The sequence below is a fragment of the Artibeus jamaicensis genome, unplaced genomic scaffold (assembly GCF_021234435.1).
Source record: "Artibeus jamaicensis isolate MK-2021 breed Jamaican fruit bat unplaced genomic scaffold, CSHL_Jam_final scaffold_804, whole genome shotgun sequence".
NCBI lineage: Eukaryota > Metazoa > Chordata > Mammalia > Chiroptera > Phyllostomidae > Artibeus > Artibeus jamaicensis.
Window position 1 is genome coordinate 1,696,645 of NW_026522055.1, and position 22,822 is coordinate 1,719,466.

Below are 22,822 nucleotides of genomic sequence, written 5' to 3' on the forward strand. Positions count from 1 at the left end.
CCGACACTCAGTACAGTTGGCCTCTGTCATAGGGTAAAGCAGGCAGAGCCGAGACAGAGATCGCGATGAATATTTCAGTAACTACCACTTTGGAGCAGCTATTAGGAAGCCCACAGCAGCCCACAGTGCTGGGCCTATGCCAGGGCTCTCCGTCGTGACATTGGCTTACCGTCCCTGGGACCTTTGAGAGGTGGATGGACAGACATGAACAGAGAGGGAGCGAGCATGAGGCACACGAATGGAGAGTGGAGTGGGGAATGAGAGAGAGAGAGAGGGCGAGAGAGAGAGAGGGATCTGGGGAGGTGGTGAGAACAAGGGAGAAGAGGATGGGCAAAGGGGGAAGGAGGCCCTAAGGATTGGAGAAAGAAGTGGGCCCCAGGAAGAAGAGGGGTACCCACAGGACTGGCGTTAAATACGGGAGCTCAGGAAGCATTTGCAAGCAAAGGGGTGGGAGACTCCAGGCTGGTATGTGCACCCCGCCAGCTTCCTTCCCCCAAGACCCCAATCCCCAGCCCAGGCCGCCTACCTCAGTGGCAAAGAAACCCTTGGGCCGGTGTTTGCCCAGGGACGCGAGGCCGCCAGGCCCCGGACTCTCGCTGGCGCTGATGGTCTGCTGAGCTGCGGCCAGAATCTCATCCAGTTTGTCTGGGTGGGGGGCAGAAGGGGGTGGAGACACAGGGCAATGAAGATTTCTGTGGCCTCAGAGACAGGGCTGCCGGGAGCCCATGCAGAGGCTGGTGAGAACCAGGAAAGGACACCCTTGTCTCCTCCCCGGGCGGACGGGCTGCCCTGTTGGAGACGCAGGACCCAGCAACTGGCAGGAGTGAGGGTGCGGAACAGGTCGGCCATCGCGGGAGGTGGGAGGTCAGACCTGAGGGCTGGGGCCAGGCCGGGTATGAGGGCGATGAGTGGCTTGAAGAGGGACGAAGTGGGCGGCACCGCCCAGCGCGCGGGGTCAGGGGCCCTGGGCTGCCCGGGGGGGGGGGACGACACTGCAGGGGTGGGCCATCTTACTGAGCGCCATCTGATACACGGTCCGCTTCTTCTCCATGCTGGGCACTGGTGCGGGCTGCTGCTCGTACTCTGTGGGCAAAGGAGGCCGCTGTAGCCCCGGGGCGTGGCCAGCGGGCGTGCGCAGCGCGAGCCGAGCGGGGCGGTGAGGGGCCGGGGCGGGGAGGGGCGAGTCCGCCGGCGGGGTCGGGACGGGGGCCCTCCCGCCAGTCCTGTGCCCACTCACCACTCTTCTTCTTCCAGGGGGAGACTAGCCCGGGGGAGAGGCAGTAGAGGAGCCAAGAGTTAGGACGTCAGGGCGAGGCGAGGGGCCCCCTGTCTGGAACGCCCACCTCCCGCAGGGCCCCGGGGTGGGGGCTGCGGGTCGCCTGACCCGCCCCTGTCAGCGGGAGCCCGAGGCTGGACCCCCCAGGTCCGCGGGGTCTGGAGTGAGGGGCTGGCCTTCCTTTCTGTTTAGTGGGGGTGGGGGCAACTGGTGGGGGGTGATGAAGAAGAGGGGGCTGGATAGATAGAGAGGGGCTAGAAAGGAAACGGACCCTCAGAAAGGGACAGACAGACCCTGAGAAAGGGACAGACAGACCCGGAGAGACGCCAACCACAAAACAAATACAATAGTGACAGCGGCAAGTCTCGACTCTCCGACGGATGCCCTTTCCCAGCCACACACACGCAGGCCAGAGACAGTCTGGTCCCCGGACCGAGGACAGGAGGACGAGGACCCCGGGTCACTAACGACACTAACAAGCCGGAGGGTGGCACCGCCCCCTCCGCCCCTCCCCCCGCTCAGCACCTGGGCCCCAGCAGCCCCGCAGGCTCACCCATCTCCTCCAGTTCTGAGGTCATGGACTTGGAACGCAGGGAGATGGCTGGGGGTGGGAGCCGCTTGGCCTGCTGGGGTGCTGAAGAGGGGGTGGGGGGTCAGGCCTCAGTACCTCAGGCGGGGAGAGCCCCGTGACCCCCCCTCCGACACCACCACAGAGCTTCCGGAGCTCAGAAAACAGCCGCCACCAGCGTGATGGACGCTCCCTGCCTCAGTGTCTCCCCAGAAGGGCCCCGGTCGAGCAACCTTTAGGAAGGGAAGGTCTGGGGTGGGGCGGTGGGGCGCTCCCGAGGGTCCCAGTCTGGCGGCAGTGGCGTGCCAGGCCTGGCCGAACAGTAGGGGGATCACCTTTCTTATGGACGGCCTCCTCCATGTCTGGGTGCCTGGTGACCATCACCACCTTGACCATCAGCGTGTTGCCGCCCTGGCGGATCATGTTCACCACCTGCCGGTGGCCGACCTTCACCACGTTCTGCCCATTCACCTGCGGCACAGACACCCCGAGTCACGCCCAGGAGGGGAGGGCGGGGTGCTTCCCACTTCAGGGTCCCTCCGGCCCTCAGACCCTCCCCACCACACTCTCCCGAAGGCCTGGGGATTAAATCCGTGAAGAAAGCAGAGGCCGGGAAGCCTGGCGAATCTGCACTTGGGCAGCCAGACCCTGGTGTGGATCAGAAGGGGCCTTTGGATTTGTCACCAGGGTCCCCGGGCGAGGCCCCTGGAGCCGGGGTGGCGGGACTCACCTCAATGAGGAAGTCTCCCATGCGCAGTCCGGCGCGCCACGCCACGCCACCCTCGTCCACCGACTCCAGGTACTGCAGCGCCGGGAAGGCCGGGGTGGGGGTGAACTCCTCGATGGGGGTCTGCGCTGCAGATGGGAGGAGCCGGCGGGGTCGGAGGGGACGGGGTAGAGAGGCCGAGCAGGGGATGGGGCTCAGACCCAAGTCACGGAGGCCTCGCCGTAGCTGAGGGACCAGCACCCTGGTTTTGGGGCGGTAGGTGGGCTGGGGTCCCCTCCCCTGTCCACCCCACCCCCGGGTCGGACAGCCACTCCTCCAGCCCCTCCCGGCCAACACTCACCCTTGGCCCCCCGGAGCACGAACCCAAACCCCTCACTGTCCTTCTTCTGCAGCAGAACTGTCTTCTCCTTAATGATGTAATCGCTGGGGAGGGGGGGCGGGGAGGGAAGGGAGGGGCGGGGGTGGGGCGGGTGGAGAAGGGATCATGAGACTGGGAGCCAGGCCCCACGGGCAGCCTGCACCCCCGGACCATTCACCGCACCGAGCGAGGATCTCCCTCACCCACTCCGGGAGCGAGCGTCTGCTGGCGGTACCTCAGACAGGCCTCCCCCGCGGAGCTCGGAGTGCCTGCTTTCCCACTCACCCTCTCCTCATTCATCCATCCACCCATCCATTCAGCAAGCAGCCACCAAGCCCACTGTGCAGCAGGCACGGAGCGAGGGACCGGCAGGCGCACCACCGGACCGCCAGACAGGTTGCTGTGGTAGCAAAGTACAGATAGTATTCAGCACCGCAGCCGGCACATCACATGCGCTCGAGAGAAGCCCTTCTCGGTCTCTGGTCAAGTGTCGAAGTCAAGAGCACGTACGTACTTCGCTGATACGCCTCCTGACTCTGACTATATACGCGCTACAGCAATACCTCCTCAGTTCCCCAAGCATATTGTAATATTGCTTATTCGGCACTGTCCAATACGGTGGCCACTAGCTGCATGTGTCTATTTATATGCAAATTAATCAAAAGTTAAATTGAGCCCTGGCTGGTGTGGCTCAGTGGACTGAGCGCGGGCCTACAAACCAAAGAGTCGCTGGTTTGATTCCCAGTCAGGGCACATGCCTGGGTTTTGGGCCGGGTCCCCAGTAGGGGGCGCTCGAGAGGCAATCACACCTTGACGTTTCTCTCCCTCTTTTTTCTCCCTCTCTTCCCCTCTGTCTAAAAATAAGTAAATAAAATCTTCAAAACGATTGCATTGAAAAAATTCAACCTGTCAGTCTCACCAGCCACACTTCCAAGTGCCCAGTAGCCACCTCAGGCTCGTGGGTACCACATGGGCAGGGCAGACACAGAACCTTTCATCGCGGAGGAAAAGTTCTAGAGGACAGCGCTGGCTTCCATATTCCCTGGTGTATTTCACATGTGTCTCCTGCACGCAGCGGGCAGATTCTAGTAAAATGTGAACCACCAGTGACTCTGGGGAGGCTTCTCAGTAAGGCCCACGGAAATCTGCTCCCACGCCCAGGAAACTCAGCTGCGCTCCGTGCTCCTCCACACCCACCTGCGCTCGCTCAGATACGGCCCCCGCCCGACCTCGACCTCACTGCCGCGTGCCTCACTATCGCACACCTTCTCCATTCCGGGCACCCCAGTGTTGAGAGGAGTATAAAACGGACCCCCTGGCTCCAGCCCCACCCCCCTTCAGAACCCGCGAGAACGCCAAGGTAAGCACGCCCCGTGCCTGGCTGCGCCCCATCCAGCGCGCACGCAGACCTCCCTCCGCACGTTCCTCGTACCTCCGCCGGCTCCAACACGCGCCGCAAATAGCGCGCCTGCTCCTCGCGCACCCCAATTGCCTGCCCCCACAGATTCGGCAGAACAGCCCTCCGCGAATACTCCAGTGTGTTTCAGAGACAGCCCCATGAGTCCCAGCATGCTGCCGGGATGACTCCCTTCCCCCTGATCTCAGTCTATGCCCGCAACACCGAGTTCCGGCAGCCACCTCTGCCCAGCCACACGGGCACCCTGGACGCGCCCATGACACCCCACAACTTCCACCATTAAATCTGTACATCCGGACTGTAGCGACGGTGTTCTGCCTCCGCGCAGGTGCGGCAGCGCCGGCCCCTGCCCCCCCCTCCTTGTGGTGACTGGGGTGCTCAACGACACAGGTGTGTCCAGGGAGACTCCCCTGCAAGCGCCCTGGCTCAGAGTTCGCCAGGGTCCAGCAAACGTGAGCACTCCATACCTATTATGTCTTCCTTGATATCAGCCCAGGGGTCAGCCGCCTTTGTAGTGGGGTGCAGGGGGTGGGGGAAGAGGAGGAGGGAGGGGAGGGAATGGGTTGGGAGGGGAGAAGGGAGGACCAGAAGGCTGGGACAGTGAGGGGACAGGGCCAGCAGAAACCGGTCGGGAGGTCAGGGCTGCTTGCCCTTGACCATGCACTTGGCCCCACTTCTGTCCTCGCCGCATACCCTGACAACTTCCTCATGTCCTTGCTACCTCCATATCCCTCCCAGGTCTCCAGGGCACCCCGAGGGGCCAGCAGCACCCTACAGCTCTCCTTAGCTCCTCATCTACAGCCAGTTTGCCTTCCTTCCTGCACGTCGCCAACCCCCAGCGTCCCCACACCTTTCCCCTGGCCCTGGAATCTCTCCTTTTATCCCCATGCTATCCTGACGCTGCATCCATAAAAGCCTTCGCCAAACATCCCAATCCTCCAACACAATTCCAGAACACGCCCATATCCGTCACAAGCCAAGAAGCAGCATTTGCTATGTGCGAGGCAGTACTTGAACCCTTCCCAGCTAAACACTCCCAGCCTCTGTCTGAGGGAGGCGAGAGTGTACTGTTTCCACCTCACAAGTCAGGAAACAGAAGCACAGAAAGGGGGCACAACTGAATAACCCTCTGCAACAGACCCCCAAGGACACGCCTGGGTGACCGCAGTGGTCACACCCTGCACTCGCCTCGGCACCCAAACACCTCAGGCACAGACGCATCTGCCCCAAGTCCACTGCCACCCGTGCCCCTCCGGCGCCTGAAATCCGACCCCGGCTATGCCGACAGCGTGACAACAATGGTAAATCGGCAGTGAACCTCGGCGAAGGCCGGCCAGGGTTCCCAAGCATCTGACGTTTTTTCCTTTAGTCCTCAAAACACCCCGGGGGCGGGCAGTTCAGGGCTGGCGGCCGACTCTTCCCATTTTACAGATGAAGAAACTGAGGCACAGAGAGATACGCTCTGCTCAAAATCACGCCAGCTAGAATAGTGTCAACGTGAAATACGGAAATCCTTCACCGCCAACCCATACACCCCGGCGATGTCCCAGCACCCCCAAATCATCACAGCACCCCACTTCCCTTCCCTCTGGAGCATCCCCACCACGGATGTGCTCCTGCCCCTCCCCACCCCTGGGACTGTCTCACCCAGCCCCCAGCTCTCCCTGGTGTCTCCCTCATCCCACTACGCTATCCTTGAACTTCCGACCGCACTCTTGCCCCCGCAGCTTTCTGAGACTACAAGCTCCCTTTGCCTCACTCCTGTGGGTCCCTCCCCCCCTCTGCACCCTGCTCCCAGCTCCTCCACGTCTCTGAAAGCTTCGCTCGCCTTGACAGCCCTCACCCCAGCCACGGGGCCACCCCTCCACCTCCCCCTTTGCTCTGGCAGGCACACCTCCCACCCCCTTTCTCAAAGTGTTTTCATGGGACGTCCCCCTCCTCTCAGTCCCCTCGCCCCCTTCCTTGCCTTCATCCCACCCACTGCCCATACCTCTGCACAAATCCCACCGTGTTCCCCTACAGCACCCTGGGCTCCTCTCCTGCCCCCTGGTTCCCCCCTCCCATTACCTGTGAAAGCCTCTTCCTCCTGCACCCCCCAACTCACCCCATCACACACCTTTCCACCTCCTGTTACTTGCAACTGTATTTCCTGCACCTTCTGTCTACACTGCCTACCCGCCCCCCCCTCCCCAGTCTCCCTTGCTTTCCCTCCTTACCCCATTGCTCCTCACACTCCACGCACCCTCCCTGCTCTGGTGCCTCTACTTCAGTGTGCCACACTCTTCCCCGGTCCGTTCCCACCCCTCCCCCTCCCCCCCAGGACCCTCCAACCCCACCCCCTGCTCCAGCCTTGCGACCCACGCAGCAGCACCCCATTCAGCGTCGGAGAGGCGCCGCTGCGCCGCTGACGACCTGCCCGGCAGGAACGCGCACAATATGCGCCCCCAGGCCATCAGCCCCCGGCGCCCCGAGCGGCCTCGGGCCTCCGCAGCCGGCTCTTGTTCCCTGGATCCCACACCGCGGGGACTGCAGCAGCGTCCACTCCCCCCACCCCCACCCCGAAGGTCCCTCTCACACACCCTGCTGCTGCGCATGGCACCCCCTCCGGGACCCGGCCCCTCCCCGTGTACCCATCTCCGCGGGCAGCCCCGCGGCTGGCACAGAGGCCCCCGTGCAGGGAGCCAGCCCCCTCCCGTGCCGAGAAGCGGTGCACACAACAGATGCAGCTCCCCGCACACGTGCCCCTCACAGACACAGACCCCTGGGGGCAGGGAGAGGAGGAGCACACGGGGGGGGGCGGGGGAGAGACCAGCAGGGGAGGGGGGGCTGTGGGGGAGGGGACAGGCCTGGCGTGGGAGGGGGGGTGTGGGGAAACAGCCGCACTGCCTGGGACAGACAGACAGACACACACACACACACACACACACACACGCAGTCCCCAGACAGCCTCTCTGTCGCTCCGAGTCACACACGGAGACGGACGCTGTCACACAGACACACACAGATGGACGCAGCTGGGGGGTGGGCCGGGAGCCCACCGCCTCCCCGTCCTTCTCTCTCCCCCGCTCCCATACACACAGCTGCAGGCAGGCAGGCACACGCACGCACACAGACACAGCCACACTGACACACGCACAGCCGCTCACTGACACGCAGCGGAAAAAGCGGAGGGGAGAGGAGGCCGGGCGGGATGCGTGTGTGATGGTGGTGGGGGGGGGATGACTGTGAATGGGAGACAGGGGTATGAATGGGGGGCCTGGCCAACTCCGCCGAGGGGGGTGGGGGCGCGGGGATCAGTGGGCCCGGGGCCTGCGCTGCAGGCGCCTGAGGGGCAGCCACGGCGGCTCCCCAAGGGGAGGGCTCCTCGGGGTGGGGGCGCTCAGGGCGTCATGTAGGAAGGAAGGGCAAATGGGTTCCAAACCCCGACCCGGGGTCCGCTGGCGGGCCTCGCAGAGGAGAAAGGTCTTGGAGGAGGAAGAGCCGAGGGGGGCCTGGAAGGGCCTGTGAGGGGGTGGAGGACGGATTCCTGGGCTGGGAGGGGTGTTCAGAGAGCGCGGCCCCAGGGAAGGGATGAAAAGAAGGGTTGCGAAGAGGGGCCCGATAGGCGTTTAGCGCTCAGAGAAGGTTGGGGGGGCGTCTGGGGGGACGAGGAGGAGAAGGGCCGGCGGCGGGGGCAGGGGCGTCACAGCGGGCCGGGGCCTCCGGGCCGGGCCGCGGGGGAGAGGGCGGCGCGCTCGGTTACCTGTAGATGTACCAGACGCTGCGCCGCCGCGGCCCCAGGGCCGGCCAGCTGGAGGAGAGCGCGGGGGGCGGCTGCGGCAGGGAGCCCCCCGCGGGGCCGCCGCCGACCGCAGACAAAGCCATCGCCGCCGCGGCCCCGGCCCGGGTCCCGGTGCCGGCCGCCCCCGCCGCCGCCGCCGCGTCCCCGTCCCCGCTCGGCCGAACCCCCGTGTCCGGGCCCCCAGGCCCCGCCTCATGCTGACCCGCGCCGGGAGGGGGGAGGGGGAGGGGGCGCGCACCCTCCCGCGGGAGGGAGGGCAGGGCCGGGGGCTCACATGCCGGGGGGCGCGGGGGCGCGGGGGCGCGGGGTCGGGCCGCCGCTGGAGCGCAAGGACCGCGGCCGGCGCGGGCTTCAGCACCGCGGACAGCTCCGGAGGCGGGCAGCCGGCGCGAGGCTTAACCCCTTGGCGTCCTGCGCCGGGCGGCGGAGGGGGCCGGGCGAGGGGGAGGGGGCCGGGAGGGGAACGCAGGGGCCCCCTTGGCGGGAGAAGGGGGAGGGGCGAGGCGCGGGGGGGAGGAGAAGGGGAGGCACTTCCGGTCTGGGCCCCCCCTTAACCCCCCTCCCCCCTCCAGGGCCCTCCCGCGCAGGTGCAGAGCGAGGGAGAGGGACGCGCACACCGCACAAGATGCCTCGAAACCTCGTGCCCGAACGCGCGGACCGAGCCCCGCTTCCAGGGCAGGGAGATCGAGGTGAGAGAGGCCCCAGGAGGGGACGCACAGAGCCCCCACCCCCAACACAGACCGACATACGAAGCACCCCGACACAATCTGGAAAGGCCAGAAAGGGAAGGCCGGGACGTTCAGATCGGGCCCCAAGGCAGAGAGACACCCCTGTCTCCTGTAAGAATCCCAGGCAGAGAGACATACATACACTACCCCGCCCTGCAGACCCACAGGAGAGGAGAGAGGAAGGCACCGATGTGGGGGGTGAGGGGGGTGGGAGCAGGGGGTGGGGTGGGGGTGTGCGCAAGAGGCAAAGTGCAGGATACAGAAGGGGTGGGGCAGAGCAGGGGCCAGGCAGGAGAGCCTCAGACACACACAGACAGGGCAGCACATTCCAGTGGGTGAAGGGGGGGGTGCGCACTGGACAGGATGGACCTGAGGGCCAGAGGGACCACCCCCATCCAGCAGCAGGTAGATCGAGTGACCCCAAGACCAAGGCCATGGAGACACGCTCAGAGACACACCGACAGAGATGAGAGGGAAGCAGAGGCTGTTGGGGACGAACCTCAATACTCACCCACTGCCCAGAGCCGGAGACGTGCCAGGCGCACAGGCACAATGGTCAAGCGCCTCAGACACTTGGGGCGCGGGGCAGCACCCCAGCCCCACCCTCTCTGCCCGTGTGTCACCTGTCTTCCTCCCCGCCCCAACTCGTCCCCACCGGCCAGAACACAGACACATAGGTTTGGACACATTTAATGGAAGGATGCCACAAACAAGAAGACCCTTCCCTGGGTGGGTGGGTGGGCTGGGGAGCAGCAGGAGAGGGTGTCCTCTTGCGGACGCCCAGTTATGACCTCCCCTCCCCCGCAGCCTTGCCCTTCTGGAAGCCCGACTCCTGCAGTCCTCCCTTCTCCAGGCTGGGGGCCCTCCCCCAACACCGCAGGTCCTGATTTCCAGCCAATCAGAAAGATGCAAATGCATGCACACAATTCTACGGGCTCATGGGCACCAACGAGGCCATGCAGACAGAGGGACAGGTGGGTGCAGAGACCCACCTGTCCCTGGGAGGTAAGCAGACACACCGCCATCTCTAGAAACACTTGCCCTCATTCTCGGACACATGGATTCAGGGACACATGGAGGTTCGGGGACAGCTGCACCCTTAGCCACAGTCCGGCAGCCACTAATAATAACAGCCACAGAGGCACCCATCTCTACAGAGCAGGCCGGGCCCTCCGGCCTTCCCGGGCGTATGCCCGGGGCTACGCGTCTAGGGGACCCCAGTCACGCATGCACACGGACACGGGTCAAGTGCACCTACACAGACAGGTGGGCTAGAGCACAGTCAAGGAAACAGGACAGGGGCACGGGCCTGTGTCAGCTGTTCACGCACAGGGAGCTTCAGCTATGGCCGTGCACACGCGAACACCCCCACGCCCCCAGGCACCCCTTCCTTCCCGTTCCTGACCCCGTGCCCTCCCGTCCCCTCCCGTCTCACCTCCCTGGGCCAATCCCATCCATTAAGCTTCGGAAGCAAGTCAGCCAGCAGCCGGGGAGGGGAAAGGTGTCAGTGTGCCCTTCCCCGCGCCCCCAGCTCGCCTGGCCTGGCCTGGCTCTGCCCACACCCGGTGCGAGACGTGGGATGCGTGCACCTTCCACTGCACAGGACCTCCGGCCAGCCGGACGCGGGGGACCCCCAGGGCCCCCAGGAATTCCCCTCCCCCACCCAGCCCCGTCCACCCCACCAGTTTTCGGCTGCCCCAGAGCTGAGCAGCCTCCCTGGCTGCCCAGGCAGGTTGGGCATTGGGCTGTGTGGCGGGAAGCTAACTCCTCCTTCCCCGGACCCCGGCCAAGCCTCAGAGGGCAGAGATGAGACAGGAAGGTGGGGCCCCCGAGGGGGTAAGGACATTTACCTTGGGGCGTCAAAGCTGTCGTAGGAGCCCACGGTGTAATGCCGGAAGAGTCTCTTCGCCTTATCACTGCGGCTTTCTGCAGGGGGGACAAGGGGCCACCTTGGGTCCTCGCTCCGGAAACCACGAGCCCACCCCCAGTGCCCCTGGACCACGCCGTCCCATCCTCCCGGCCCCCCATCGGTAAGGGAACAGGAAAGGACATGAGTAAGTACCCGAGGGTGATTCGGTAACAGTCCAGGGTTCCCCGTTACCTTGCTTCCCCTCCTGGGAGCGGTTTGCCACCTCTTCCAGGCAGTCAGAGGGGAACCAACCAACGCGACCTTTCACTTGACCTTCCCAGAAGCCTCCTTCCCCGATGCTAAGCACTGGGCGGGGAGAAGGAACAGACACGTGTCTACGTCTCTGTGCTGCTCCTGCCCCCAACACACCGGGCACAACCTTTCCATCGTTTCTGCACCTGGCGCAGGTCCCGGCTGCAGGGCCTTAGCAAATGTCCCAGGAAGGGGGCGAGGCCGTGGCAGGGAGATACAGATCATGTCACTCTTGCATGCTAAGCGTTCCGGATCCAATGAGGACATCCAGAGGCAACGGGGAAGAGGGCTGTGTCCCATGGCGCTGCCTCACAGGTTAGGGACAGCTCGACAAGCGGCCCTCATCCCCCCCGGTGACAGGTTTCAGTTCAGTGGTTGGCCCCACCCACAACTGCCACCGACGGCTGGCCCCACCTCTTAAGCCATCAGCCCAGGTTTAGTGGGAGCCTGGGATGTGCCCCCCCGTGCTGCTGAGCTGGGCGCTGACGTTCAGAGATGGACGGCAGGGACAGCTCACGCCTACCCAGCTCTCACTGTGGACCAGAACCCTCAGAGGGGCTGCCGTTATTATCCCCACTCCACTGATGGGGAAACAGAGGTGTGGCGATCCCAGGCCACTTGCTCAAGGCTACATGGCGTGTAATACACAGAGGCTGGGTTTGAACGCAACTCTGTGCACTTCGGGAGCAAACGCTTGTGGTCGCTAAGGCTGCTCTCTCTGTTCAAGCGCCTTGTTCGACACACAGTCCTCCCTCCCTCCCTCCCTCCAGCATTTTCAAGGCTCTGTCCGCACTCAGCCCCTCACATACCTCCCACCCTCAGCCCTCACGCCCACCCTGATAGCCAACAACGGACTTCCCACTTCAGAGATGAAGCCGTTAAACCCAGAGCCCAGAAGTGCCTTGCCCAGAGTTGCCTCAAGTCATGCTAGGATTTGAGTCAGGGCCACCCACTGCTCTTTCCTGCACAAGTTGCCGGCCCTCCTGGAGGGGACCTGGGAGGTGAGATCAAGAGATGTTCAAGGCCACGGAAGAACAGGAGACGGGTGGCAAGAGTCTGGGCTCTCGGCTGGCTCTGCCCTGCCTGGCTGGGTGGCCTGGGGATCGATCGTTCACTCACTGAACAATCACGAGTCGGAGCCGTCAAACACACCACAAACGTGGTTCTTGCCCTCACGGGGCTTCCACACTGGTGCCCAAGGGAAGTGTGAGTCTACAGGCGACCTCGTGATTAGAAATCGGGGACAGCACTCAAGAGAAAAAGGGTATCTGGAGAGAGGACGTCGGGAGGGGGGCATGTAAAGGGGATGGCGGAGGGAGACGGACCAGGGGGGCATCCAGGAGGGCGTGACCTACAGGCTGAGACCCGAAGGACCCCAGGACTGGACACCATGAGAGGGAGCAAAGGTCGTCCAGGCAGAAGGAACAGCACATGCAAAGTGCTTTGTATGGAAAAGGGCTCGGGGCGTCTGAGGGATGGAGAGAAGGGTGCAGACCTTGGAACCTTGTGGGTGACGGAAAAGTGGCCTGAGATGAGGCAGGCGGGGGTTGGGGTGCCTCATGGGCCAGGCTCAGGCCCTGGGCTGGGGTCCTGAGAGCAGAGGAAGCTCTGCTGGCCCGTGAGATGCGGCGACACCCAGTGACGTCATGCAGGTGGGCACGCTTTGGGGCAATGAAGTATCTTTTCATGAAAGGGACGGGTATTAAAAACAGTGGTGTCTCTTCTTGGGGCTTGAAGCTCAGACAGGCACATGGGAGATGCTGTCCGTGGCCCTCCCTCTGCCTGCCCGGGAGGTCCCTCACCCCTGCCTCAGTTTCCCTTTCTTCTTTCTCACCCTCCCAATCACAGACGAACCCCGACATACACGCAGTCTGTCTGTCTCTCCTCTGCAGACACTGCTGTGGCCCCCACCGCTAGCTGGTGCATGTGGCCATTCATTCATTCATTCATTCATTCAGCGGACGAGTGTTGGGGCCTCCTGTGCGCCCAGCCATGAAACTGGGCCCCTGGGACCCAGAGACCAGTGTTGCGGAACCTCAGCTCCAAGAATTCGGGCCACGGCAGACAGACAGACCGCAAAACAGAGGCACCTGCACAACCACGCCCTGTGCTCTGATCCCTGACCCACTCGAACGCAGCCTCCTCTGTGCTTTGTCACGGCGGCTCTCTGCAGGGGGACAAAGGGATGACCCTGGGCCCTCACTGTGGGAGGCCCCTCCCAGCTTCCCCCGGCGGTGGCCAGGGGTCTCCTTCCTCTAAGTGTCTGCAGTGGGGGGAGGGGCACTTTGATCGGGTTGGCTGTGCTCGCTCCGTGGGAAGCGCTGTTCCAAGCGCTTCAGGTGAGAGGATTCCTCCAGTCCTCAGAAGAGTCCCATTTTATGGATGAGGACACTGAGGCCCAGAGAAAGTCAGTCCCTTGCCTGAGGAGGTGAAGGCAGGATTTGAACCTCAGCTGCCTGGCTCTCAACTGCTACACTGCTTAGCTCCTCCGTAGCCTAGAGGTGGGCAAAGACCGGCTCTCCCAAAGCGGGCTGACTACCCCGGGGACAGCCCCTTTCCTGTCTCCAAAGCACCCTTCGGCCCAAGAGCACAAGTCACCAGCCCAGCAAGTCTGCCCGCGGGGGCTGCAGGCACTATTTTGCAGACGCAGACAACAGAGAAACCTGAGAGAAGCGAATGCTCACAAGGACAGTCCCTGTTTGGGGAGCCCTGGGCATGGACCTGGTTTCACTCACAGCCCCATCTCATCTCAGCGCAGCCTCCCCCTCCCCCCACATAGGCCCCGCCCCCTTCCTCACACAGGGGACCAAGCCTGCGGGTTGTGGGTTGCAGGGGGGGGGGGGGGGGACCTGGGGCAAGTGGCCATCACCTGCCTGAGGTTGTAACCCTTCAACTGTGCCACAGGGTCTGGACGCCCAACTGCAAGGGGGGTCGTGAGTGAGTCGCGACCCTGCCCGGAGGGGTCCCGACGCCACCTGCTGGCAGCATCTCAGTTACACTTTACGCTCCTTGGGGCAGAAGGGACATCTCGGGGCTGGTGCTCAGAGGCCTCCAGAGGGCGCGGAACATTCTAGAACCCTGTCTCTGACCGCCCCTCCCCGAGTGGTCGGCTCACCTGCCTGCCCCTTACCTTTGATCTTTTCGCCCTTGCTCAGGGAGATCTCCCCCTCGGCTTGAGCCTGGTAGGACTTCACGGCCATGAAGGAACGTCCGGGCACCGCCGAGTACAGCTTCCTGCGCCTCCCGCGGCTGCCCAGGGAGCCCCCAGGCCCCCCTGAGCCCCCGGTGCCCCCGGTGGGCCCTTCCCGGGGCGTCCCACTGGAGCTGCGTACACAGAGGGTGTGAGAGGCAGGGCAGAGTGGAGGGAGGGGGCACCTCTGGGGGAACAGGGGTCCTTGGAGGGGCGGGGAAGAGACGGAGCATCGGGGTGAGGGACGGGGTTTGAGTGGGTTGCCCAGCTCCGGGGTCCCTGTGTCTGCCTGCTGCTGCCCCCCGGACCCCTCCCTCTCCTGCTTCCTGGCTCAGCTCTGCCCCCTCCCACGGGCCCGAGAGCGCCACCTGAAGGCGCCTCCTGAGGCTAAGCTCTGCCCACACCATTCTTCCTCTTCCTCGCCTTCAGGGACGGACTCCCAGCTTCCTCCGGGGTTGGGTCCAGCGCCCCCTGCCCGCCATTCCTGGTCCTGCATGATCTCCCTCCCTCCTACGTCCCGGGGATATGCGGGCTGGCCACAGCTCCCCTTCCGGCCCTCCCTGGCCAGCTTGGCCTCCTCACCCCACAGTGCCCCTTCTCACCCTCCCCGCTGCCCTGAGGGGCTTCTCTGCTCCCCTCCCACCTACCCTTCCTCCAGCTTCATCTCCCGCCTGTCTCGGTCACCTCCTCCCAAGGCCCTCGGAGGCCCCCTCTCTGTGTGGCCTCCTCTCACCTCACCCTCTCTGTCTGTCTGTCCTCAGGGTCTAGGACCGACATTTTGGGGGGTGCCCCCAGGCCTCTGGTGTAGAGCAAGTGCATGGCTTGAACTTGTATGCACTTGGGAAGGCTGCAAGACTGGCTCGCAACACCCTCCCTTCCTCAAGGGTCGGGAGAGAGGCCTAGGCCTGGTGGTGGGGGCAGGTCCGCGGGCCAGGAGGGGGGCAGCCGAGCCGGCCTGGGGCCTGGCGACTGAGAAGGGGACTGGGCTGGGGTCTGTTGTGGGGCCAGGGCTGCGCCCTCCCCTACCTGGGCCGTCCACGGGGCTGCCTCTTGGCCTCCTCGGGGTGCCTCCCGCGGGATGGGGAGCGTGCCCGGGCGCCCCGGGGGCTGCTGGCACTTCGGAGGGTCCCGGTGCTGAGCTTGGTGCTGGGGGCCGAGGGCTGTGACTGGCCCTGGGCCCCTGAGGTAGGGCCAGGGGCCCCGGCGGCGGACGAGGTCCCCGGGGCTGCAAACACCATCCAGTCGGGCAGGGCCATACTGGTGTCACTATTGGCCCGCAGCAGCGCGGGGGGCACCGTCAGCCCGGCGCTCGGGGGTCCTCGTCGCCGGGCGGCATACTTGGGGGACTCCTGGAAGGGCACTGAGAGGGCACAGTGGCAGGGGACGGCAGGGGAGACAGAGGCAAGCAAGGGAGGATGGGGACAGACGTGAGGGAGGAAAGACGGACATGAGAAAAGAGCGCGGGAAGCCAGGAATCCCGTCCCTTACTAATCAGAAGTTCAAGGCCCTACAAGGTTTTTTCTTTTTTCCAATCCCATCCTGGCCCCCACACCAGCTCCCCTGACCCCTGATCCTACCATGCACCCCCGAAGCGCCCCAGGCTCTGCCTTTTCCCAGTGCCCCTCACTCACCCACATCTTGTTCTCGATGGTTTCGAATCAGCTCCCCCAGTTCGAAATTCCCAGCGATCACCGCCACCTGCAAGGAGAGAGACAGGGAGGTGGGGTGGCCCGGGCACCGGGAGAGGGGACGGGAAGCACTGGCCAGTCCCTGGCCGGCTGCTCCCTCTGCCCTTGTGGGCCCAGACCTCTGCCTTCCCTCTCTCCCCCCCCCCCCCCCACGCCTCAGGGATCCACCTTCCCGCACCCCTGGGTGGTGCTTCCTTGCCCCGCCCCCAGCCTCAGTCCGCCCCGCCCCCAGCCCAGTCCGCCCCGCCCCCCAGCCCCAGTCCGCCCCGCCCCCCCCAGCCCCAGACCTGGAAAGCCGTCTGTCCATTGTTATTCTTCACGTCCTTTTTGGCCCCTCGATAGAGGAGGATCCTGGCACAAGTCTCCTGAGGGAAAGAAAGACAGCGAAGGTCACCGTGAGAGGAGCCTCAGCAGCAATCCGATCTGGCCCTGCCCCGCCCAGGACAGCAGCCACCGGCCAAGTGCGGCTCCCGAGACGAGCATCTGTGGGATCAGGCTGAGACTCGCCGTGTGTGCAATAACTACACCCTGGATTTCAAGGGCCTAGCGCAGGAGAAAAAAAAGAAAAGAAAATTTCTCCAGTCATGTTTCTATTGATTTCATGTTTAAAGGACACTGTTTTGGATACAATGGATTAAATAAAATATGCTACTAAAATTCACATCACCTGTTTCTTTTCTCTTTTTTTTTAAAATGTGGCTCCTGAGTCGTTTAAAATTACATCTGTGATTTGGGTGGCGCGAAGCTGCACCAGGGTTTCTCAGCCATCCTGCGCAGAAGGATGCTGAGCACCATCCCCTCCTGGCTGTGACAACCAAGAATGTCAGCAGGCGGTGACAAATGTCCCCTGGGGGCCAGAAGCAGCCTGGCTGAGAGCCATCCATCTAAACCTCATGGAGGGCTTACTACAAAGCAGGCCAGGCGCTTGGCACTTGGGAGGAAGCAGCTCACTGAACCGCCCAGCGGACAAGGAGGTCAAGGTCACGGGGCTGGTGGATCTGTGTCCACATTCGAACCCAGGTCTGTCTGTCTCTGGAGCCTATGCTCTTCCTCACACACCCTGCTAGAGCCAGAAGGAAGGGGGTGGTGGGATAGAAATGCCATCCACACCCAGATCAGTCCCTTACTTGGGTGACTCACGACACGTTGCTCCCTCGCGCTCCGGACCAAACCCAAGGTCCTTCCCCTGGCGCAGGAGGTGCCAGCTGATATGCCCTGCCCTGCCCCCCCCAACCTCACCAAGTTCATCTTCGCTCCCCACGTTCCAGCCACAGTGGATGCCTTCCTCTGACGGGCATGCTCCTGCCCCAGGGCCTTTGCACCTGCCGCTCCTTCTGCTTGGAATTCTCTGCCCTGCCATCTTCCCATAGCTCACTTTCTCGCTTCACTCAGGTTTTTTTCTCGAACACCACCTCCTCAGAGGGGGCTCCTCTGACTGCCCTGTCAAAAATAACCCCCGGTCCCGCTCCCTGCTTTATTTTTACTTCTGTGATACCTGCTACATCCCAGGCAACCTTCCAAGACAGTATGAGCTCATTTTCTTCATAACACTGTCTCTCTGCAATTACATTTCTATCTTATTTGTCTCTTTAGCATCCCACCACCTTGTCCCTTGCGTAGGGGCAAGATTCTGTCTGCGGCACTCACCACCTGGGATGGCATCTGGGCCACAGGAGCTGTTCAGTAAACAAGGTGCTGAATCAGGGAAGGTCCTCTGCCTTTTGTCTTCACCTGGCCAAAGCCAGCCCTCCCCTCCCCTCCCCCTCAATTCTTCTCTAGATCCCCAGATACCAACTGAACCTGCATTCACCAAGAACTGACTTGGTCTGACCCTCTCCACACGACAAATCCACCAGGGGTGCTTGCATGACCCCGTCTTGCAGCACTAGCTCAGAGAGGGCAGATCTTCACCTAAAGCCACACAGCTGGTTAGTGGAGCAGCTAAGACGCCTTCTAAGCCTATTGCTTATCTATTTTCTGGGAAAGCACAACTCCAGCAGGCCAGGTCAGTCACTGGGCAGCGACGCTGGCCCAGTGAGCTTCTGGATGTGTTTGTGAGTGTGCGTGTCTGTGTTTGCACCCGTGTGCACACACAGTTTCTCCAACTAGGCTGTTAACCACTGTCAGGTATGTTTCTGCATGTCTGCATGCTCCAAACCACCACCCAGCAGGCCTAGCACAGAGCCAGAACGTCAACACCAGCTCTTCAAACTACTCCCTGAGAACCCCATATTTACCGGTGCCCTGGCGCTTACGTCTCAGCTCCGCAATGATCTGTCTACTCGTCTGCCTCTCTGCCCGTCCGCCACTCCCCTTCTCCCTCCCCAGGGCAGGCACCATGCTGTGTCTTATTCACCTCCCATTCTGCACATAGTAGTTGCTCAAGAAAACAGGCACAGAGAGGATGCGGATGGAGGATGTGGGGTTGAGTCATTCAAAATTCATTCGCTCACTCATTCGTTCATTCCTTGAGTCACCCAATCCATCTTGAAGCAAACGCCTGTTCAATGTTCTAAGCTGAGTGCTGTGCAGGCTTGGAGGAAATCCAAGCTGGCTTGACTTCCTTCCTTCCTCCCTTCCCTCACTCAACAAAGATGCTTCTAGGCCTGCCATGCGCTGGGGCTTTGGGACGGCAGATTGATGAGACATAGCCTTGAGTATCTCCGAGCCTAGACACGGACCTGATCATCACCCCATGCAGATGCCACGGGGCCAGGGGAGTGCAGTGAGGAAATGTCAGACCCAGCTCTGGGCCTTGGGACCCTGAAAGTCTGGGAGGGCAGACGAGGAGAGAGAAGGCGAGAGACCTCACACGTGCCAAGCATCTGTTCATTCAGCACCTTGCCAAGAACAAGCAAATATTCACCCACTTGGTCCCTCTGTTACTGACCCATTTAGAAGACGAGGAAGGGGATGTCCTAGGCCGGGGGGTGGGGGTAGGGAGATGATTGGCTCCTCTGACTTGCTAAGAGTAATTGCTCTTGCTATTAATTCTTCATATTAAACTTTCCCCGTTCAGACTGATGGTATGGTTTCCACCTCCTGCCTGGATCCTGACTGATAATGGTTACGACCATCACGATCATAATGATGATTATTACAGATGCCCTCTGGGGACAGGCACTTTATTTACACGCTCTTTCATCCCCTTTGCTCAGGGGACGTGATTCCCATTTCGGGGGAGAGGGCGGAGCCTTGCAGAAGGGAGAGGGCTTGTCTGAGGAGCCCACAGGCCACGCCCACAGGAGGCGGGGCGCCCAGGGAGTCTGGGCGCCAGGCCTGTGTCGAGGAGCAGGGGAGAGAGAAAGCACCACCGGGAGGGGAAGTGACGGAAGTGACGGCACCACGTTGGTCGGGTTTGACAAACACCGAGTTCTCCCTCTGCGGGCGCCAAGCAGACTGCTTGCTGCCACAAGGCGGCCTGTGGCTACCTGCCACATTCCCAGCACTGCACGTCCTGATGAGGCAGAAGGGGCTGGGCTGTTCCGAAAGACGGAACAGGGGAGGCGGGGATGGGGCCGACCACCAGCAGCAGCCCTGGGCCAAGCCTTGTCCTCCCAAGCCCCCACGGCAGCCCTCCAAGGACAGGGAACCTTTCGGCGTGGGCGGTGGGGGAGGCCGAGGCACTGAGGGGGCTGCCCTGCCCCGGACTGCCTGTCACACAAGAAGCAAGGGTGAGACCCTCCCCCCCAGCACCTGCTCTTTACTGGTCACCTCCACTCCTGAAGTGGGCACCATCCACGCAGCCCTGAATTGCTACAACTTGCATGCCACCCTGGTCCCCTTGGGGGCTGTGGTTTGTTTGGCTTTTCCTTGGTCCGCTGCAGTGACTGGCCCCTACCCATGATGCACGGGCGCTCAGCAGGTGATTCACTGGCGGTTGAGCAAGACTCACGGGAGGGAGAGAACCCCGGAGTGAACCTCTGGCCATGCCCCCCTGCCTGGCATGCCTTTTCCCCCTTCTCTACCCGGCTGGCTCCTGCCCACCTTAGCACAGGTGGGCACATCCTCTACAGCCCCCTTGACCCCAGCCTCCAGCCCAAGCCAACATGCAGGGTCCCATAGGGACCTGCGTTCCCTGTAAGCTCCCTCTGAGTGGTCTGGACTGTGATGGCGGACGTGCCCGGATCGGGGGCTGTCCTGCTTGGCTCACTACTTGGCCCTCAGCGTCCAGTTCTGGGTCTGACACCGGGAAGGTGCTCAGTAAATACTTGTTGAATGAATGAATGAATGAATGAATGAATGAATGAATAAGGGAGCGAGTAAATGGATGAATGAATGAAGGAGTGAATGGGTGAATGAATGAATAAGTGAACGAATGAAGGAGTAAATGGGTGAATGAATGAAGGAGTGAATGGGTGAATGAATAAGTGAACGAATGAATGAGTAAATGGGTGAATGAATGAATGGGTGAATGAATGAATGAGTAAATGGGTGAACGAATGCATGAAACAGAGAAGGAGTGAGGGCTGGAGTCGGAGCCCAGCGGGCAGACCTTGTTGTAGAGGGCGCAGATGTGCAGGGCCGTGTTCCCCGAGGCGTTCTGGGCTCCGGGCTCAGCCCCGTAGAAGAGCAGATGCTCCAGGTGCTGAGAGTGACCCCGCTGGCAGGCCTGCGGGGGGGTGGGCAGGGAGCCGAGGAGGCTGGTCAGACCCTCCGCTCATGGCGGGGGTCCGTGTCCTTCACCTTGAGGCCGGGAAGCCCTGTGTCCACCGCCCCTTCTCCTTTCAGCCCCGTTCCTTGTTAGAGACCCAGGCGGTCAGCTTCACGAGTCATTCCACGGCCCAGAGGTCCGGCCTTGCCCACCCTGGTCAGGGGTCAAGGAGTCCAGTCCCCCCAGCCCATGTCCCTTCAGGGTTCCAGTGTCGACACCCCCATCTTTTCCTCTTTGGGGACCATGGGCCCTCACCCCCACCCTCTATGAGGCCCCTGAGTCTGGATCCCCAGCCCCTTGGACCAGGGTCCCTGCCCCTGCCCCCCCCCCCGTTGGGCCCAGGCAGCTCCGCCCCCGCGCCCACCCGTCCTGGCCCAGACAGGAGCACCTGGTGGATCTCCTGCCAGCCGTTCTCATCCGAGACGCCCAGCTGGGCCCTGTTGTACAGCAGCAGCTCACAGCAGCGGGGGTCGCCCCCCACCATCGCTGTGTGGAAGAGAGGGGTCAGACCCCGGCGGTCCTTGTAGTTGGGGGAGCCCCCAAGGTCCAGGAGTGCCTAGGGGGGGAGACAAGGCAGGTGACAGTCACAGGGCGGGGGGGGGCACGGGCTCATTCTGAAGAGCCAGTGGGATGAGGATGAGGAGTCCTGGGCCACCGCCACTGGCCAATGGCGATCTCAGCTCTGCCACGATGCCCTTGTGCGACCTTGGGCCTGGCCCTCCCGCTCTCTGAGCCTCTCCCGTCCTGTGAACAAGGAGGGGATCAGGAAGAGGCCGGCAGAGGAACCCTCCTTCTCTGACATCCAGCCCACCCTTCTCCCACAGCGGGCACCCACCTACGTGGTGGGGTGGCTGTGGGGACAAATGACAGAAGTGATGCCGGAGGCCCCTGGCCAAGTGGGAGGAGCTGTTACTTCTGTGCCCTGAGTGGGGGGGCATAGGAGGGGGCCTGGGAAAGAGCAAACTCCGGGCCAGGCAGCAGGCCAGCCTCCTGGAGGCCAGGGGCTGGGGGCCAGGGAGTGGTTCCACGCAAGGAACAGCTCTGGGCACAGAAGGCTGGTCACGGCGTCGACGGTTAGTAGGACAGCATTGGGGTGGCCCTGTCCAACGGCGTGTTTCTTGACAATGGGCACAGTCACAACTGCACCGCCCAATACAGCGGCCACCGTTGGCAACTGAGCGCTTGAATGTGGCTAGTGAGCCCGACAAGCTGAAGGTTTGATTTTAGTTCGCTTTAACCAGTTTAAATCTCAACAGCCCCAGGTGGCTAGCGGCTACTGGATTGGCCAGTGCAGGTCTGGGTATTTGGGAGGACATAAGAGGGTCTGTGGGTTCCAGGGGTTTGAGACATCTTTGTGGCTGGTGAAAGGGTTGGTGAAGGGGAAGGAGGGTTCAAGAAGCTGGGGCATCCGTCAATCAGGGTATTTATCCATAGCTACATATTTCTGGAGCAGTCCGTCCTGACCTCTGTGTGAAGAGGGATCAAGAACCCTTGGGAGGAGCCCTAGCTGGTATGGCTCAGTGGATTGAGCACTGGCCTGAGAACCAAAGGGTTGCTGGTTCAATTCTCAGTCAAGGCACATGCCCGGAGTACAGGCCAGGTCCCCATTAAGGGGGCGCACAAAAGGCAACCACACATTGATGTTTCTCTCCCTCTTTCTCTCTCTCTAAAAATAAATAAATACCATCTTTTCTTTTTAAAAAAAGAACCCTTGGGAGGGGGTGGGAAGAAGGAAATGGCACTCCTGGTCAGGTAGCTCAGTTGGTTAGAGCATCATCCAAACACGTCAAGGTTGTAGGTTTCGCCACTAGTCAAGGCACATAGGAAAATCAATCAGCGTGGCTGGTGCGGCTCAGTGGATTGAGTGCCGACATGCGAACCAGAGGGTCACCAGTTTGATTCCCAGTCAGGACACATGCCTGGGTTGTGAGCCAGGTCCCCAGTAGGGGGCGCGTGAGAGGCAACCACACATCAATGTTTCTCTTCTCTTTCTCCCTCCCTTCCCCCCTTTCTCTAAAAATAAAGAAAGAAAAATCCTTATTTAAAAAAGAATCAATCAATGAATGCATAAATAAGTGGAAGAAAAAATCAATCTCTTTCTCTAAAGTCAATAAATTTCCAAAAAAAAAGAGAGAGAAGGCAACAGTATTTTAAAATAAAAGTGCCAGCTGACTCCGTGTATGCTTTTTGTGGGTACATGAGGTTCATGTATTTGGGAGCAGGAGGCCGTATCTGCATGTGAGAGAAGGGGAAAGGTTGATGGGGGGGCGTGTT

The 22,822-nt window shown here is 62.0% G+C and overlaps 1 protein-coding gene across 4 annotated transcripts in view; it reads right to left on the bottom strand.

Annotated features, from left to right (window-relative positions):
* Positions 1 to 22,822, bottom strand: part of SHANK1 (SH3 and multiple ankyrin repeat domains 1) — a 48,680-nt gene that overhangs the window by 16,039 nt on the left and 9,819 nt on the right. For 2 of the 4 annotated variants that reach the window (XM_053659721.1, XM_053659722.1), the window contains 15 exons: positions 20,937 to 21,104; positions 20,390 to 20,506; positions 16,182 to 16,259; positions 15,838 to 15,904; positions 15,233 to 15,566; positions 14,147 to 14,340; positions 10,957 to 11,070; positions 10,706 to 10,781; positions 2,912 to 2,994; positions 2,575 to 2,699; positions 2,180 to 2,315; positions 1,830 to 1,910; positions 1,238 to 1,261; positions 1,015 to 1,083; positions 527 to 645 (listed from right to left, as the gene is read on the bottom strand). In XM_053659721.1, the coding sequence (XP_053515696.1) occupies positions 527 to 645; positions 1,015 to 1,083; positions 1,238 to 1,261; positions 1,830 to 1,910; positions 2,180 to 2,315; positions 2,575 to 2,699; positions 2,912 to 2,994; positions 10,706 to 10,781; positions 10,957 to 11,070; positions 14,147 to 14,340; positions 15,233 to 15,566; positions 15,838 to 15,904; positions 16,182 to 16,259; positions 20,390 to 20,506; positions 20,937 to 21,104 (1,785 nt within the window). The remainder of the gene's footprint in view (positions 1 to 526; positions 646 to 1,014; positions 1,084 to 1,237; positions 1,262 to 1,829; positions 1,911 to 2,179; positions 2,316 to 2,574; positions 2,700 to 2,911; positions 2,995 to 10,705; positions 10,782 to 10,956; positions 11,071 to 14,146; positions 14,341 to 15,232; positions 15,567 to 15,837; positions 15,905 to 16,181; positions 16,260 to 20,389; positions 20,507 to 20,936; positions 21,105 to 22,822) is intronic. The other 2 variants (XM_053659724.1, XM_053659723.1) reach the window with 2 other exon arrangements.